This window comes from Ascaphus truei, chromosome 2 (assembly GCF_040206685.1).
Source record: "Ascaphus truei isolate aAscTru1 chromosome 2, aAscTru1.hap1, whole genome shotgun sequence".
Lineage (NCBI taxonomy): Eukaryota > Metazoa > Chordata > Amphibia > Anura > Ascaphidae > Ascaphus > Ascaphus truei.
The window spans coordinates 202,624,906-202,643,220 of NC_134484.1; the positions used below are offsets into that span (position 1 = coordinate 202,624,906).

The window sequence follows — 18,315 nt, forward strand, 5'->3', positions numbered from 1 at the left end:
TTTGTTTTATGTATTTGTATTACCTATTCTAGGTTGGCCATGTCTTGCCAACTGTATGCTTGTAGTGTAAATACATAGGCAGATAGGCCCAGTTCGGCCCTGGGTAGGTGAAAAAAATTCACCTTATGATTTGGTGTTAGCCCTATATCGTCAGGTTTTTTAATTTAGTGAATAGCAGGAGAATAAGAAATTAGCCAGTCATTTCTTATTTGCAAACATTGACATCCTCATTTGCATATATTTACATGCTCGTTTGCATACTGTACGTCATCTTTAAAAATAAGGTTGCCATATTGCCAAGATAAATTCAATATACTGTAAAGCACCGTTCGGACCGTTTGCGGTCGAAAATCACCATTGACTTTAATTGGGATTTTCATCTGAAAACATTCAAAACAGACCCTTCGCAGGGGTGGGATTAAAACATTTTAACAACCAGTTCTTACCTGGGCGGCGGGCGGCATCTAGCAGCATCTCCCGGCTTCTATTTCCCTGCAAAGCCGCTCAAAATGGCCGCGCAACATCACATGGCGCCACATTGCCATGACAACGGACGTCACGATGTTACGCCGCCCGCTAATGCAGGTAAGACAATTAAGTACCGGTTCGGCGAACTTGTGAAATTTTAGTAACATGTTTTTACAATGTAATTACCTTATTCACATAGAAAGGAGCTTCTTTGGTTTTTTCTTCCCTAAATTGCTTGTTCCATTTTCCCTTGAAGTAGATTGCATTCACCAGGATCAATGAAGTAGCTGCATCAATTGAATCCTTTGAAAACATGTCCTTGATTTTACCTTGATAAAAAATAATTTAGATGGATCATTTTATGATAATGACTGTACGAAGTGCAACTATAAAAAGGGGCCTATCATCACCTAAGATCACACCTAAGATCATATTCAGAATTTTGTTGTGCGTCAATATTTTTGTGCAAAAAGTAGTTGAAACCATCATAAATCCTCATAATCCTGGTGGATGAAGGGGGTAGTAGCCCCAAGGATGGATGTTTAGGCCTACTGGGAGGGTAGCGGGACTGGTTAACTCCTTCATTACCATAGCAGTTCCCACCGCTATTGTAGTGAAGGCGCTAACTCCTCCCACAACTTCCAAGCAGGCCTAACCACACACCCTGGGGCTACTACCCACTTTATCCCACCGCCTCTACCCCCAATAAACAGGCTATTGAGGTTGAACCCCTTCATTGCCTTAGCGGCTAGCTGTTTTAATTTAAAAAAAAGCTGTTTTAATAAAAAATGTAATATTAGTGTGCGTGAGCAGGGGGTCTCCGGAGCCGAACCTGCATCCTGAGATACAGGCCCCGTTATGGGGTGCCGGTACATCCTATGCATTTAAATCCCATGGTCACATGATGCAAGACATTTAAATGCATAGGAGATACCGGCACCCCATAACAGGGCCTGTATCTCAGGAAGCAGGTGGTACCCGGACCTGAAATAAACGTGGTTCTGCTGCGGAGACCCCCTGCTCACGAACACTAGTATTAACATTTGTATTAAAAGCCTGCGATCGCTGGTGAGATATGCACAGGGAGAGACGGCTCACTCTGTGCATCTCTCTATGCAGCTGGGCCAGATCGCTGTAGATCAACGGGTGAGCCCTTTCGAGAGAGGTGAACATCATATCGCTGGCTCCTCGCCAGTTTTGGGCATTTTGCTACCGCAGTTCTTTGGAGCTTTCTGAATACCGTGATAATAACGCTGACAAAACTGGCGGCGTTACCGGCCCAGCAAGATGATTTATGAAGGCTACTAGCATAGGCCCCACAGACTTTTTAAGGTTTACACCAAGTTGAACTTGGCGGACAATTTTGTCTCACTTATTTTATTGTGGCGCACAGAAATATAATGTTTTAGTAGACACTATTTACATCTGTACACCTAGACCAGACCATTTCTGTGCAGCCCCAAAAATAATTTTTGGATCTTGGATTTCTGGATAGTACTTTAGCGAACATACAAGCGCAATTTAAAATGAAATTTGAGTGCTCTAATTTTGCAACAACATTTTTTTTTTTTATGCTTATAACTACTGTACATCGTCTTCATCATGTTAAATCTAATTGTAAATGTAGTTCTTATTTTGACTAAAGATATGCATTTACATTTTATTTTTGTAAATGCCCATATAAATTAACAATGTATTGAATGTCTTAATTTTAATTTATATAGCACCATTAATGTACATAGCGCTTCACGGTAGTAATACATGTGGTAATCAAATAAATAACAGATAGTATAAATAACAGGTCATGGGAATAAGTGCTACAGGCATAAAAGTAACATTAAGGAAGAAGAGTCCCTGCTCCGAGAAGCTTACAGTCTAATTGGTAGGTAGGGAGAACGTACAGAGACAGTAGGAGGGAATTCTGGTAATGTACTACATTAATGCAATAAGCATTGAAACACAACTACTATACATATGAAAGTATATTTGATGAGTGTTCTCGACATCCTTGTATAATAGATTAATAAATGAAAGTTAAAAGTTAATTAATATCAATGTGTTAAAACCTATTTATGTGATTACATAAGCAGGGATACCAGCGAATAGTAACAAAACAATAAAAGAATTAAGAGAAATGTGCTGTCCCAACCGGCCTAATGCATACCTTGTGTTTGACTTTCCACCCATTCGTTTATTTTTTGTCTTGTTTCTTCTGCTGCATTTTCAAAGTCCACAGACTCTAACTTTGCCTGATAAAGTAGCTGAGCAGAACTCAAGTATTGCTAGATGAAGGATTCAAGTAATGAAATGAGATGAAGAAACAATTACCTTTTTGTTATTGTGTGTATTTATATTTTTAGGAACTAGGAGGGTTCTTTTTCCAGTATTCCTGGAATATTAAAATATGTAGCAAGGGTTCTCGATTCACCCACCCATTGTAACTTAGCATAGCCCCAGTCTCATGTCAAATCAAGACATAGCGAGGGGTGATGAGGCTTAAGCACCCAGAGGAAAAATCCCAGGTACATGTGCGCCTACCCTTACCCCCTCCTAGGCCTAGCAACCCCACTACACTTCCTGTCTAACAACCAGTCCCCACAAACCCTGGGACCCTCGACATGTAGACTTGCTACTTTCTCACTCATCTAGTTTAGAGCTCTCTTTACACCAACAGTGGAACTAATGTTGCTAAAATGAATATTCTAACTTTTTACTAAGCCTATGGTAAACGCAGGTAATTTACATACACTACCTGCAGCCCCCTAATCCGGCTGGCTATTGTTCGCAATGACAGTTCCCTGCTATCCCCCAGGGATGCTCTGTCCACTCTAATCTATTTTCAATGTCTAGTTGTTCTAAGATAACCACTCACCAGTCTTAAAGTGCGTCCATCATTACCAACTCTTCCCTTATTTTGCTTGACTTCACCTATCTCACCTTCACCCTTAATGACAGGGGTTATGCTGCACGTCATCATAGCTGCTCTCCCCATAAACTTTTTAGGTCAACATTCTTATTGATCAGGCTCATAATGGGATAGGTAAGTAAAATGAGTAAGATATATAACCACCTGCATTCCCTTTCCATGCACAACTTCGCATAACTTACATCTTCGAAATTGAATTTTTTTTGACCAAACATTCCATTGGCAATTTTAAGTTCTGCTTGATTTGTAAGTGAGGTCAACTTAGACAGTAGAGCCTGGAACTGGGAATGTACTTCAGCCACCGGCACCTGTACACCGGTACATTGACATGCCTGTTTAAAAAAAAGATATTATATTAAGAAACTATAATGCAAATAATATTTAATATAATAATCTATTATATAATAGATTATAGGTTAAACAAAAAGTAATAAAATAATTCTATCTGATTAGTTAAAATTCTAGACATTAATCTTCAAGGAATAATATAAACATAAACCACAAAACTTGTAATTAGATATCATCTGCGCTTATCCTGCAAGTGTTTTTTTTTTAATAAATCAGTTCTGTAGTAAGAATTTTCTTGTATTCTATTTTAACAAGCATGCTTGTTACTATAGCAACGATTTACATTTCCCATATTTAAAGATGTCGCCAAACTTTGCCGATCAATAGAAGGAGAACGAATTGACCGGCAGCTATGCAGTTCTTTAGGTAATTAGAGATTGCCCACATGAAACTATTGAAGTAAAAAAATAAATAAAAAAAAAAAAAGATTGAACTGTAGCTTTAAAGCCCATGCCTCACTTATAGCCCTATATATTTTTTACACTGAATACATCCTTTAAAGTAAAATCATCCCCTGTTTTTCTGTTTTAGAGAAGTATTGATATAAAAAATTCTTGCAGGTCTAAATTTTTTGATTTTCTGAATCTGATTTATAAATAATTCCTGATCGTTAAAATCGGTTTAGGAATGCTTATCCTGTAATGACAGCCGCAGATAAAGCATAAATAACAGATTCCATCGTATTTGCCTTTGTAAAATCCAAAAATGGAGAAAAATGCAGAGCACAGCAAAGAATAGGGTTATGCACAAATAGGGAAAAATAAAAACAATTTATTGGGTGGGTGACAGCATGAAGGATGGCATGTGGATACCTCTAACGCATTTTACGTTCTCAATGCTTTTTCAAAGAGTGTGACGAAGTGCTGCGTTTGCAAAAAGAGTTGGAGGTCTCCACATGCCATCCTCCATGATGTCACTCACCCAATAAATTGTTTTTATTTTTCCATTTTTGTGCATAGCCCAATTCTTTGCTATGCTCCGCCTTCTTCTTCATTTTTGGATTCATGTTTCAACATTTGCTAGCTGGAAGCACTCACCGGAAGACAGGCTGCATCAATTGTGAGTACTACACTTGAGATATTACCCCTACTCACTGGGATGAAGATTTAATTGATTCAAATGTTATATCAGGCTCTAGAGGTTGTATGCCTGTAGAATAGGGGGAGAACAAGCCATAGCTGTCCTCAGAGGCAGAAATTGGCTCAATCATATCATATAAATCACATTCATGTGAACTATTTTCTGCCTTCAAACAACTTTATTCATCCACAAATGTTCTTCTATCCAGTACTCTAGAGCACTGGTCTTTGGAACTCTGATCTCTTTTTTGTCTTGTGATATTTGCTATTGTGGTCTTTGCACGTTACGTTTATCGCTTACATTTAGAATGTAATGAAACACATATTGAATTCTGAAAAAACTGTTGAAAATGGAACCAATGAATAGTGAACTGTTTTCACATCATTATTGCAACTCCACTGAATGTTACTTACAGTACAGTAGTTGGCTTTGGCCTTAATTGCATTTGGTACGTGTTGTATAAAGCAGTATTCCCTTGCAACCTTGATTGATCTAGAATTTCTCTAAGCAAGCAGACACTGTTTCACTACATATTATGTGTGTGCATAGGGGGAGTGTTTTACATATCTTCTGTAAGAAATTATATTTTCCTCTAAAATTCAAGCATATGAATGATGTTTGCAGGACAATTGTTGAGAGGATATTTTACAAAGTAAAGGAAATTAGTTTAATTTATTTTTACACTGGAATGAGTTCTGAAGGTCCTCTTAGAATGTATACTGTAATGTCAAATCTTCCTAGATTTAGTTACATGTGACTTATTTTAAGTAAAAGAGGTGTGGGTAACCTATTCTAAAACATCAGAATAGAACGAAGGATTATAAGATGGTTTTAAGTTGATTGGGGAAGAAGCTCAGCAAATGACAGTTGCGTTATACTGTAATCGACAGCCATCGGTATAGTTGAGGAAATAATTTCTCATTAAAAGCATGAGTTCCTTGTATGTTCATAAGGTGATATTATATGACATCAGTGTTAAGAACAACATATGTAAATACCATTTTAGGACATAACACTTAAAGTTAAGATGGCTGACTGGGTAATTTGTCTGGATAAATAACCAGCAGACTTAGCTGAGAGACATTTTAAGACCTGGAGAGATGAGGATCAAGATTTAACATCACATTACCAATATCCAATAGAAAGATTAAGAAAAATATGCAACCATCTTTAAGAGTACCATAACTTATTTGGACAACAAAGGTAATGTTCCCAGCACTCTTGAGAATAAACTGAAATTGGATACAAACAATAAACTGTCTGACGGCAAAAAAAGGGAGCAAGTGTGGTGGAGCAAAAGAGGGGCAACTGCTGCTGCTAGTAATCCAATTGATACCTTACATATGTTAATTCTCCCATTAACATCTGTAAGGTGTCAATTAGATTACTTGCAGCAGCAGTTTAAACTTAAGTGGACACATCCATTTTCAATAGGTGTACCTCTCTTTAGATTTCCCTGTCTATTCGAACATGATTTTTTCTTATTTGTGTTGTGTTCAATAATCCATTTAGACGGGAGGGAGATATTTTGTGGTATGGCATGAAGGGAAGTACCACAAGTTCATTTTTTAAGGTTCTGTGTGAACAGCCCGAGGAAGGGGTAGTCAGTCCCGAAACGTTGCCCCTCTTTTGCACCACCACACTTACTTCCTTTTTTTGCCTTTAGGCATTTTATTTTTTGTACCCAGTGATTTTATTATACCATTAAAACACTAAAAAGTACACTACATAAGTCCAAAATTGCTAACACAGCCACCGTCAAGGAGTGGATCTGAGGGAAAGCAGCACTATACCCAGACGCGGAGCCAGTTAGCTGCGTACCACAAGAACCACGATCAATATCCTACAGACGGGCTGTACTTTTTCTATATTTTTCTTTATATATGTATATTTTTTTATGTAGTATACTTTTTAGTGTTTTAATGGTATAATAAAATCACTTGTAGTCTATTTAGACTAGGACTTTGCACTGCTTTGCACTGCCATCAAGGAGGGGCTACTTGCTATTCTTCCTACTTTTGGAAGTTAGCATTACTATCCCAGGAAGAACTCAAAGATATCTTTATGGGCATTTGCTCACACCAGGAACCTGCCAGGGATTGACATGGAGGGCCATCTACTTAATGTACCTTTTGAGACTTTGGGGTGATAGGCTGGTAATGGAAATATCCCTCCACTCCTGCAGATAGTATCTGGGAAAGTACTTACAAAGGGATAGGGGTTTGCTATTTTGTTGTTTTTGTATGTTTTGCCTGGATAAAGAAATAGGCTCAATAAAGCAAAGATATAATTTCACCCTAATCGGTCTCCATTATATGAACCTCTGTACACATCTCTTACAGGCTCCTTGTGACCTTGGGCAAGTCACTTTATCTTCCTGTGCCTCGGGCCCCAAAAAACATAGATTGTAAGCTCTACAGAGCATGGAGTGTGTCTGCAAAATGTCTCTGTAAAGCGCTACATAAAACTAGCAGCACTATACAAGAACAAACAATTATTATTATTATTATTATTATTATTATTATTGAGGAAATATTTAGAAGCAGCCTATTTTTACTACATTACCAACATCATAACTTTTGTACAGTATGTATTTAGCAGAATTTGTCTGTGACTTTTAGTCCATATAATAAGCAGTGTTTAACAATTCTGATATTACCTTTTTTTTCTGAGCTTCCTTTACAGATAGTTTGCCATATTTTCTTCTTTTCGCATTGCCTCTAGTTGAAGAGCTGGCTGCTCCTTTAAGTTGAGGAAGATGAAGCACCTGTAATATGTTTCAAGATATTTTTGGGTCACATGAATCAAAAGTTCTACTAAAAACATTATTTGAATTTACATATTCGTACTGTAGCTATTATAGTTGTTGGCCATTCTGTAATTTGGTGATTGTTGTGAACTCACAGAGGTACAGTAACTAGCTCTTGTGTATTTATTCAGAAAAGCAAAGCAGTATACTACTTTATGCTAAGGAGTAAGGCTGCGTCCCTGCTAGCACTGAGCTTGCTGAGCGGGGGGCGCTTGGCGAGGTAACTTGCATATATATATATATATATATATATATATATATATATATATATATATGCAAGTCCCCCGCTCACACAATGCGCGTATGTGCGGGAAAACAAGCTCACCGGCGCTCGGCGCTTAAGTAAACAAATTATTTCAACTTTCTAGCGTGCTCAGCTTCCCCTGCAACGACCCCCGTCCCCCCGACGAGGGCTTGCGAAAATTTAAAGGACACCTGGCGCTCATGCTTGGAGAGCTCTCCAAGCATGAGCACGCTCAGCGCCAGCGGGGACAAAGCCTAAGAGTGCATCACATGTACAAGCCCAAATACCATGAAGTTGATGGTGAGATAGACCGTTGTGTCACTTGAATGCGTCAGTGCAATAACCTAAATATGAGTAAGCACATCAATGATCTATTCAAGCAATATTTATGAGTAATGGTTGCAATTAAAACAAAAACATGCCATGATAAATAGGTCACTCGATTCAGTATGGTTGCCACAACTTTAGGTTATAGGAAGTCAATGACCAGTTTCTTTAATGAGTCTACCACTGCAAAAATGACCTAATATTTGTGTAATGTATTAAATCACTTTGTATCCGTTTTATGGATGTACTTTATATATGTATATGTTTATTTACAACAGTAATGCACGTGAAATAACAGGAATAAGCACTTTATACATAAAAGTAGACATTAGGAAGTCCCTGCCCTGAAGACTTAATCTGAGTAGTTCACACTTTCCATCAGCTGATGATATGAAACAGAAATAGAATGAAATAGAGGAATAATCAATTTTAGCTGGTCTTACTGTCCTCTCTTTAAGACACCTCAACTTTAGGCTCATGAAAATAACTACAACAAGAAACAAAGTAGTCCAGAGCAACATCCAATGTGACAAAAATACACAGTGAAATACCTATATATCTCTTGAAAAAGGGTCATTAAGTTAACCCTTTGGCCAAAGCATATAAGCCTGCGAGCCACATCCAGGCATGACTAAATTTGCAGGTCCTAACACTAACTGATTACAATTCTTATTAACCTCTATAATTAGAAGAAGAATGGTCCTAGCATTGAACCTATCACAACCAGCTGCATGAAAAGAAAAACTGCTTTCTTGGAAAGTGGGGAGGGGCGAGCTGAAACCCTGGGAGGGAGGAACCACTTACCTCCAAAACAACTGAGACCAGCTAAACAAAGTTAATAAACATAGCAGATACCCATCAAGCTCTCAGAAACCCCCACAATTACCACTATATATATATATATATATATATATATATATATATATATATATATATATATATATATTTAAATGTGTGTCAAAAGGAGTGCTACTGGGTGTGGCTAAATGTATAAAACAAGAAATAAAGAAGTCCAGAGCAACATCAAACGTGACAAAAATACACAGTGAAATACCTATATATCTCTTGAAAAGGGGTAATTTAGTTAACCCTTTGGCCAAAGCGTAAAAGCCTGCGAGCAACATCCAGGCTTGACCAAATTCGCAGATCCTAACACTAAGTGATTAAAATTCTTATTTACCTCTATAATTAGAGGAAGAATGGTCCTAGCATTGAACCTGTTATAACCAGCTGCATGAAAAGAAAAACTGATTACTTGGAAAGTGGGGAGGGCGAGCTTAAACCCTGGGAGGGAGGAGCCACAGACCTGAAAAACAGCTGAGACCAGCTGGACAAAGTTAATATCAGGGAGTGCATCCCCGCGGCGCACTCCCTCCTTACCTGCTGCCTCGTGTAATCCCGCGGTTCACACAGCAAGTGCACGCTCATGAAGAAACTTTGCTGACGTCGCAGAGTCTGGCTCGGCCCCCCGGTTACGGCGCATGTGCACCGCTCCCCAGCTGCGCGTCATCACTCCTCCCACCTGTCTCCTGCATTTCCCAACCTGTCTCTGCGTCTGCTGAGACTGCACCTACATTCCTCCCTCATGCCTCATTGGTCGATCCCCCCTATTTATGCTCAGCTGTGCCACTGGCACTTTGGCTGAGCATAGATCCTGGTAGCGTTATTCTTCCCACTTCGTGGTTCTTAGCTTTGCCTTGCCTTGCCTTACCTCACCTTGCCTTGTAGATTATTTTCCTTTGTACTGACCTGGTTTGACCTTGGACTTTGCTCTTTTGGATTACTGACCCCAGGTTACCTCTGACCTTTCGCTTCTCTCCAACCCTGACCTCAGCATTCAGACCTCTACCATTCTACGGCTCCAACCCTTGACCATGGCACTCAGACTTCTACCATTCTACTGGCTCCATCCTCTGACATCGGCAAGTATCAAGACTATTCTGATTTCTCCTCTCCCGACCCAACTACCTTGACCATCCACTCTCCATGCCCTCGTGGCTGTGGGTGGCGTTTTTACCCATTCCCACCTCAGAACCGGGGTCCCATCTTGTTTGCGGTGATCACAGCGTTACAGCTGGGTATCTGTGTGTTCAAGAAAATAGCTACTGTACACTACACTTTAGTTCCTCTGTCAATGTTGGATACAGGAGCTTACAATAAGTGATCCCATCCATGCAAAGATCATTTGACCAATAGGAAAATTCATATTTTTAATGAATTTGTATATATTGTACTTATTAACAAGTCTGTCTTTCATCTTCAAGATGCTGTAATTAGCTGATGGCTTTGAGCTTTAGCCAATAGGAGACAGGTAGTGGAGCACTACCAGCTCATACACACTGGCAGAAATAGGTAGAACAGTTATACCTGCCTTTAATAAATACAGGATGTAAACCATAAATACTGTACTGTTTCTAAAAAGGTCGGTTGGAGGGTATGTTGCAGGTGCATCCCTTAATCTTTAAAGTTTCGAGTGATAGTGACATGATTCTCTAGCACAGCCAGGATTAATATCTGAATCCTAAAACCTAGATATACCAGCTGCACATTTTATTTGTACTTTTAACCTTTACAATGCCTTATTAAGCTCAGGGAACGTCACAAGAGGCTGCATACAGATGGCTACCATGATGTCACCAAATTTTTATGCCGCATCTGTACTCACTTGAACTGTGGCTGCAATGGGGATAGAAATACATGATGTGGGTCTATATCAGGCCTTGTGACCACTCGAATAGTAATAACATGGCCCTGGAGTTTTACTAAACAGCATTCTGCCATAAGACAGTTAAATGGGCTGTATGGTGTCTACCAGCGCCAGAACCTGTTTTATGGCAAAAGACTGCTTAGTAAATATTATCCAGACTCTTCACAACAATGTGTGTCCATAGACTTTCTGTCACTGAAATGTTTTAATGGTAGGAATCTCAGCATATTGACAAATTCTATGTCAATATTTAATATGTTTAATTGTTATGAAAAAACTAATGGCAATACTAATCAACTCCATGTCTTAACTAACCAAAGTCTGTCTCCCTTGGATTACAGCATTCCCTGATGACTTTCCTTCTAGACATGAAATGCTCACTTAACATTACTCAAGGTTTCGGGTGTACAGGGCAGTTATAAATGTGATGGTTTTCATGGGAAAATGTGATGTAACCTTTTCTTAACAGGTACTGTAGCTAATGTGTTGGATTCAAAGTTATTATTAGATGGAATAATTTACTGTATATCTAACTAATCGGGACTCTTCTTGTCCCCCCGCCCCCCTTCTTTTTGTTTCTGTGCCACAACCCATTCATTACAATAATAAAAATAATTTTTGAAGACATTTATTTTAATTGGGTTTGATACACAGTATTGACACACAGATTGACTTACCTTCTCGATTTGAGATGCCGTGTTTCCATTGGCTCCCAAAAGCACCATACATAGTGCTGCTGAAATACTCATAGGTGAGAAGAAGATGTTTGTGGCGTTGCTGGTGCTGTTTAGCTCTTTAAAAATGCTAAGGCCAAATTCATTGATTGCTTCACTGATGGATCCCATGGTCATGCAGCCTTAACAAATAATTTACAGTGTTTTGTTAATCTCCAGATAATGTTACACACATTTTCATTCACATATGTAAATTATTTTGTATTGCCTTAATTCAGGAGTGGCCATCTCCAATATTCAAGAGCAAAAGGTCAGGTTTTCAGGATATCCCTGCTTCAGCACAGGTGGCTCAGTCTAATAGAATTGGAGTTGGCTACTCCTGAATTCATTATTAACATTACTCACCCTGTTGCCTGACTTTTTCTGGTTAGACGCTTGAGTTTTGAGACACATTCAGATGTAGCAGACATTATTACATTTGTTAACGTGATGCTTTGCAAGAACTCTACATCCTTATTTAATGCAAGATTTAACTTGGTGCTATTGAAAAGAAGTGTCTCGTGTGTGTGTGTGTGTTATCTCCTTAACACGTGTGTGTTAATCTGTTCTTTTGTGTGTTATTCCACACATTATTGAGAGTTAATGAGAGTGATTGCTCATGTTACATCTGTAGGCCCAGAATTCACTAAGATGCAGTGTACAATATTGCACCTGATCAGGAGTTAAATGCTATTGACATGAATAGACATTAATGCCGGTTAAAGATGCGATACCCCGTCTTTAGTTGTTATTTTTAAATTTATATAAAAATGTTATTTTGAAGTATGCAAAAGACAAGAACAGGCTTGTCAAGGTTTTGAGCACTGGAAATTCAAGCAGCAGAATACAAAGCTATGCAGAGACTTGGCTATTGGCTGTCTCGTCATTGTTACGTTATCGTAAAGATTTCCTCCCCATATAACATATAGTACTGGGTCAAACAGCCTCAAAATGAATGGGTGTAACTGTAATAACAATCATGCTAACTTCCTTAAGGCAAGTAGAAAAGAACAAGTTGTGCCTTGCAATGGGTAGAAATAGTTTGCACATATTTACAAAGCTGCCACTTAACCCATTTGCTGCCAAAGCTGTCTGTAAATCACTGCTGAATAATGCTACACACACAAGGGTTCATATTTTAATATTCTAGTTTCAGTGGAAGTCTAACAGGCTGCTGATGCTAGGAATGAGCGAGACACAATTTAAATGAGCAAGTCTTGATAGGAGTTAGACCCAGATCCACAAAGGAGATTAATGTAGGGATGGAGGAGAGAGAGAATGGAGGGATGGAAGGAGAGAGAGAATGGAAGAATGTGGGGGAGAGGATGGGAGGAGAAATTGAGGGATGATGGGGGAGAACATGGAAGGATGGGAAGAGAAAGAACAGAGGGATGGGAAGACATAGGATGGAGGCATAGGGGGGGGAGAGAATGCAGGGATGAGGGGTCGAGAATGGAGAGATGTGGGGAGGGAATGGGATGGGGAGAGATAGATTGGAGGGGAGAGATAGAATGGAGGGATGGTGGGAGAGTGAATGGAGGGATGATGGGAGAGAGAATGGAAGGATGGGGAGATAGCGAATGGAGGGGTGGGGGGAAATGGAGGGATGGCTGAGAGAGATAGAATGGAATTATTGGGGGAGAGAATGGAGAGATGGAGGAGAGATAATGGAGGGATGGGGGGAGAGGTAGAATGGATGGATGGAGGAGAGAATGGAGGGTGGGGAGATACAGTAGAATGGTGGCAACTGTGTGTGTTAGAGAAAGGAGTTTGTGAGAGGGGGCAGTGAGAAACAGAGAAAAAGCGGTCACTGCTAATTGGAAGTCCTCCTCACAAAAACGATGTTTCAAGTTTTCAAATCCAACTTCGGATTCTTATAAAGCCAACTAGATTTGATCCAATGATGGATTCTGAGGTATCCACTCTGATTTTTTTTAGTACCCAATCCGCAGACAGATTTTGGTGTGCGGAACCCGGGAAAATCCTTGGATCAGATTCAGACATCTTTGCCCCTCTCTAATTTGGAGCTCTTTACAAAAACCCTTATTGGTAATTTTTTAATATTTTTTTACCTTTTTTGTCAATTTGACAGTGCAAAAAAGCAATGTTCTATTTTAACAAACACATCTAACTGGAGTTTATTTATGATGCCTTCATCTTGATTACTGCACTGGATGGTCTAATAATCTTCTTATACCATTCCTGTTATGTGTAATTTGTATACATACTGTATATTTACAAACCCCCTGTTTAAGTGTACCTCAGTGCAATCTCTGTCCCAACATGCAAATGATTATGGGAATACAATTGGGAGATTGAATTTGAGAAATACAAATAAAATATTTAGCTAATTTCCTTGCAGTAAACTACAGTATACACACAACAAATTAGAGGCTCTGTACACGTGAATTACAAGGTGACTGATAATCCCATTGTTTATATACACTTCAGAGGCAAAAAGAACAAAGACTGCGGCTGGGCTTTACTAAACTCAGATAAGGGGTATCATTTGGACCTTGATCAGTTTAATTGCCATTGAATTGAATGTTAGTTAACGTGCGATTGTGCTCCGATAGCCCTTTTGGGAGTTTAGTGAATCACCCTGCTTTCAACCATGAATCATAATGACCACATTTTGTAATCTATGATAAATAAAAACTACAACACATTTGATCTTACATTGGATATTTGAATATTACTGAGCATGTAAACAATTACACTGTACAAGTTTTGCAGTTCATAAAATCAAATAGAGAAATAAAAAGAATTATATATTACCTTCTCTTATGGAAAGATGAAGTCGGCAGCAATATACCTAAACAAGGGAACATGTATTGTGTAATATTTACCACTCCCATTGGCAGCAATAATTTTTTTTTTCTAAATGTCTCAACCAACAATTACACAGGGTGTGAACTTATATACAGGTTTCTTTGTAAAATAGTTTTACTGTCTAATATATTAAATGTATATATTCATTCTTTAAATTATATTTCTCTAAACCTAATTTTCCAATCCTATTTTTTTTTGCATAATACAATTGAAGAGAGGGACAAAAACTCACTGAAACATTGTAAGTGTTCATTAACCCCTTTAAAGGTGAAGCCTTTGTCATTTCCTGCCATTCTTAATAGAGGGTCTCCCAGTCTATGAGGGAGATGCACAAAGCTTAGTTAAATCAGAGAACATCACTTGAGCTAAAACAGGATCAGATGTCATGTTTCCAAAGTTACCATTGTGTCCACAAATATACTGTAACTGTATGCAAAATAAGAACTGTACTACATCTCATTATAATAGGCTTTATCACTTTATTGTAGGATAAAGTTGCATTATCTTCCAACATGATATTACTGTCAGTCTTTGCATTACTCCTATGCGGACGCTGAAACATGTCTTCAGCTCCAGTGGTGAGAAGAAGGACAAGGTAAAAACTCCAGAAATTTAGAGATGGACGTTTCAGGTCCCTAAACCTGGGGACCTTTATTTTCCAAACTGGAACACTCACAGTACGGATTGATCCAGACTGCAAGCAAAGATTTAGGGTACCGAATCAGAGACAGAAACAAAACAAAACACATTTCTGTCTCAGATTTGTGTCCATCCTCCCACAACTGACCATCTGTTACCCTCCCTGTGGCTTAGAGGGTAAATGGAGGCCAGTGCTGGTCATGGGGGGAGGAGGGTCTCTTACCTTTAAATATTACCTCCCAAACATTCCTCACCTTCTTGGACCCTACTAAGGTACAGCTGTAGGGACCGCAGAGGTTGATGAACTTGCCACCTGTGACACTTGGTATCCAATCATTAGAGGAGTTGGGGCTGGCAGGGGACACATGGAGTCTTGAAGCTGCAGTTAAGCCCTACAGGATCTTCTTTGTGTCACTTGCTTTCCTCAACTAAGTAATTCCCTCCATATCTTTCTCCCCATGCTATGTCACTCTCTCTGCCTCTGATGTCACTCTCTTCCCGCACGGTAACTCCCCCCTTGTCAATCTCTCCCCATGTCACTTTCTCCCCCATGCCACTCAGCCCCTTTCACTCTCTTTCCCATGTCCATTCTCCTTGTAACTTTCTCCTCCTAGCCACTCTCTCTGCCTTTAATGTCTCTCTCTTCCCCCTGGCCATGTTTTCTGCTCCATGTCTCTCTTTCAGCCTCCACGTCATGCTCTCTCAGCCCCCATGTCACTCCCTCTCTGCCCCCATGTCACTCACTCTCTGCCCCATGTCACTCTCTGTCCCTATTTCACGCTCAGCCCCCATGAAACTCTCTCTGTCCCCATTTCACTCTCGGCCCCATGTCACGTTCTCTCTCTCTCTCTGTCCCCATTTCACTCTAAGACCCCATTTCACTCTGTCTGGCACATGTCATTCTCTCTGCCCCATGTCACTCTCTTTCCTCCATTTCTACTCCCCCTTGTCACTCTCTTCCCATGTCACTCTCTCTTCTATGTCCCTCTCTCTCTGCCCCATGTCATACTCTCTCTCTGCCCCATGTCACTCTCTCTGTCGTTGATGTCTCTCTCTTCCTCCTGGCCATTCTCTCTTGGTGCCCATGTCACTCTCTGCCCCCTCCCTCCCATTTGACTATCTGACCCCCATGTCACTCTCTGCCCCCAAGTCACTTGCATTACTGAGAAACAACATGACATGTAAAGTCTGTCTTACCTATTGGGTAGATCCCAATATGTGTATATCTCAGGTTCTTAGTCTGACCTCTTGGATGTCACCTGCGGGGTCCCGTAAGTGTCTGTTTCAATCTTCATTAATGATCACCCTACGGCTTGTATGGGAGATTTAATTCACATGTATGTAGATGACTGTCACACTTGACCAGGTTTATGAACACATTTTATACCGGGATCATATGATTGAGCAAGACAAGGCGGTAAAAATAAATATTAATTTATTCCACGAAAAGACATACACATAATGGATCACAATTTGCAATGAAAAACACACTTACTGGGATCTGGGCTAACGAACTAAACTTTCCTAGAACTATTAACAAACAAAGTCTGTACGAGTCCTTTCCAATGACCGGGAGATACTCACAAAAATTCTGGAATGCAATTTGGCATGCAGTTCCAGCCGCGACCGATACGTTCTGTTTTCAGAACTTGTTCTCTGAAAAGCGGGACTTTTTCTTACAGAGCATCTTTTTCGAATCTTGAATTTGCCGCTGATGGTTTGGCGCTTAGAATCTGAGTTCCTGATTGGCTGCAAGATTTATTATAGGTTTTGGAGTCCCATTCACAAACCACTACAGCCAATCAGCGTGTGGGAATTCTTCTGCCAGCGTATCACCTAATTGCCGGTATACTAAAGACGGGCGGGAACCGATTTAAATTCTGTTAAGGGCATGTGCCAACCTGGCACCTCTGCCTCTTAGCATATAAAGCCCCCCGCTGTTCATGCTCCACAAAGTCTGGAGTTGGGCAAATGGTTGCCGGATAGCCCTTTGTTAGATCGGGACACGGGTACTCAAGTATAATTGCAGTACTCCTCCTGTTCTAACATCTTGGCATCCTTGAGGCTTTCAACTCTGGGATCCGAGCAGACTCAGTGGTAACAAGCTTGATAGCTATCTGGTCTCTCGGAACCCTGGACTTGAACATTTCACAGTTCCTATACAGGTTTTACATACAGTACATATACCTATTAAACATAACCCTTTAATAAAATATACTTCTCTCTTGTATCTTATGATAAGTCCCCTTTCTGGTGTCAGGGATGGAATAAGATCATATATTTGCTACTCTTACAAACCTCATCCTTGCCACACTATAGAACCCTGACTTTAGATTTTACACACAAATAAAAACCGCACCGCTTTATCACTAGCTGGAGCACCCCCTAAACCGCTATACCCGGGTCAGGGTGACTTGGGCATGAACTGAGCACCCCCCTTTATAATAGGGACCCCTGTACCTTTCTGGGTATACATTGATCCCTTATGCCATTTTTATCTCTTCCGTTTGTACTGAAGCAGGGAATCCTGGCGGTGAGTCGCAAGAACTTTTCCATGGTAAGATTTTGCCCAGAGCACTGTGCTTCAATGTATCCGAGAATCTTACCTGATTCTCGGGTACATCATTGGGGTATCCCGTAACTTGGGAACCCTGCTATATAGCCGCAATCTGACAAGACGTTCTTTACAAAACCCACTCTGAAACTCTCAGCCCTGCAATATCTGCTTTCTAGCACTCCTGGAAAGGCAAAAACACAAAAATACACATAATTTACACAGTCGCAGCAATGCATATACGGCAGCCATGTCCAAGAGCTGACCCTCTGACACTCTAAACACGGATCAGGAGTAACCAAGTGGGCTTAACCTTTATTATTGAGCCCAGTTACCCACTCACCGTCACAATGACACAATGTTATATGCACACAGCCCTAGCCTCACTCACCTTGGACACGTTCTTCAATCTGATTTCTCAAGACTTGAAGACAAAAGAGAAAAAGGGGGAACACAGGTTGAGGTACACTAAATGATAACAAATTGTTTACCTCTGGGATGTAAGTCCCCATGCTAATAAACGTGGGGATAGTGGAGTGTGTAATATCAAAAACACTTACACGGCCTTGTGTAAATGCTGTCACATCTGGACTCTGTTTCCAAGTGCATATTTAATCTGGTGCAAACACACGGAGGAACTACTCCACTTCAGTTTGGGGATTGAAAGA

The 18,315-nt window shown here is 40.0% G+C and overlaps 1 protein-coding gene across 2 annotated transcripts in view; it reads right to left on the reverse strand.

The window, feature by feature from the left end:
* LOC142487112 (serpin B13-like) overlaps positions 1 to 18,315 on the reverse strand; it is a 170,498-nt gene that overhangs the window by 139,802 nt on the left and 12,381 nt on the right. Inside the window, exons 1-6 of one of the 2 annotated variants that reach the window (XM_075585836.1) lie at positions 14,401 to 14,518; positions 11,587 to 11,765; positions 7,482 to 7,589; positions 3,577 to 3,726; positions 2,633 to 2,750; positions 655 to 797 (exon numbers count right to left, since the gene is read on the reverse strand). In XM_075585836.1, the coding sequence (XP_075441951.1) occupies positions 655 to 797; positions 2,633 to 2,750; positions 3,577 to 3,726; positions 7,482 to 7,589; positions 11,587 to 11,760 (693 nt within the window). In that variant the 5' untranslated portion in view covers positions 11,761 to 11,765; positions 14,401 to 14,518. Of the gene's footprint in view, positions 1 to 654; positions 798 to 2,632; positions 2,751 to 3,576; positions 3,727 to 7,481; positions 7,590 to 11,586; positions 11,766 to 14,400; positions 14,519 to 18,315 lie in introns of those variants that run through there. The other variant, XM_075585835.1, reaches the window with a different exon arrangement.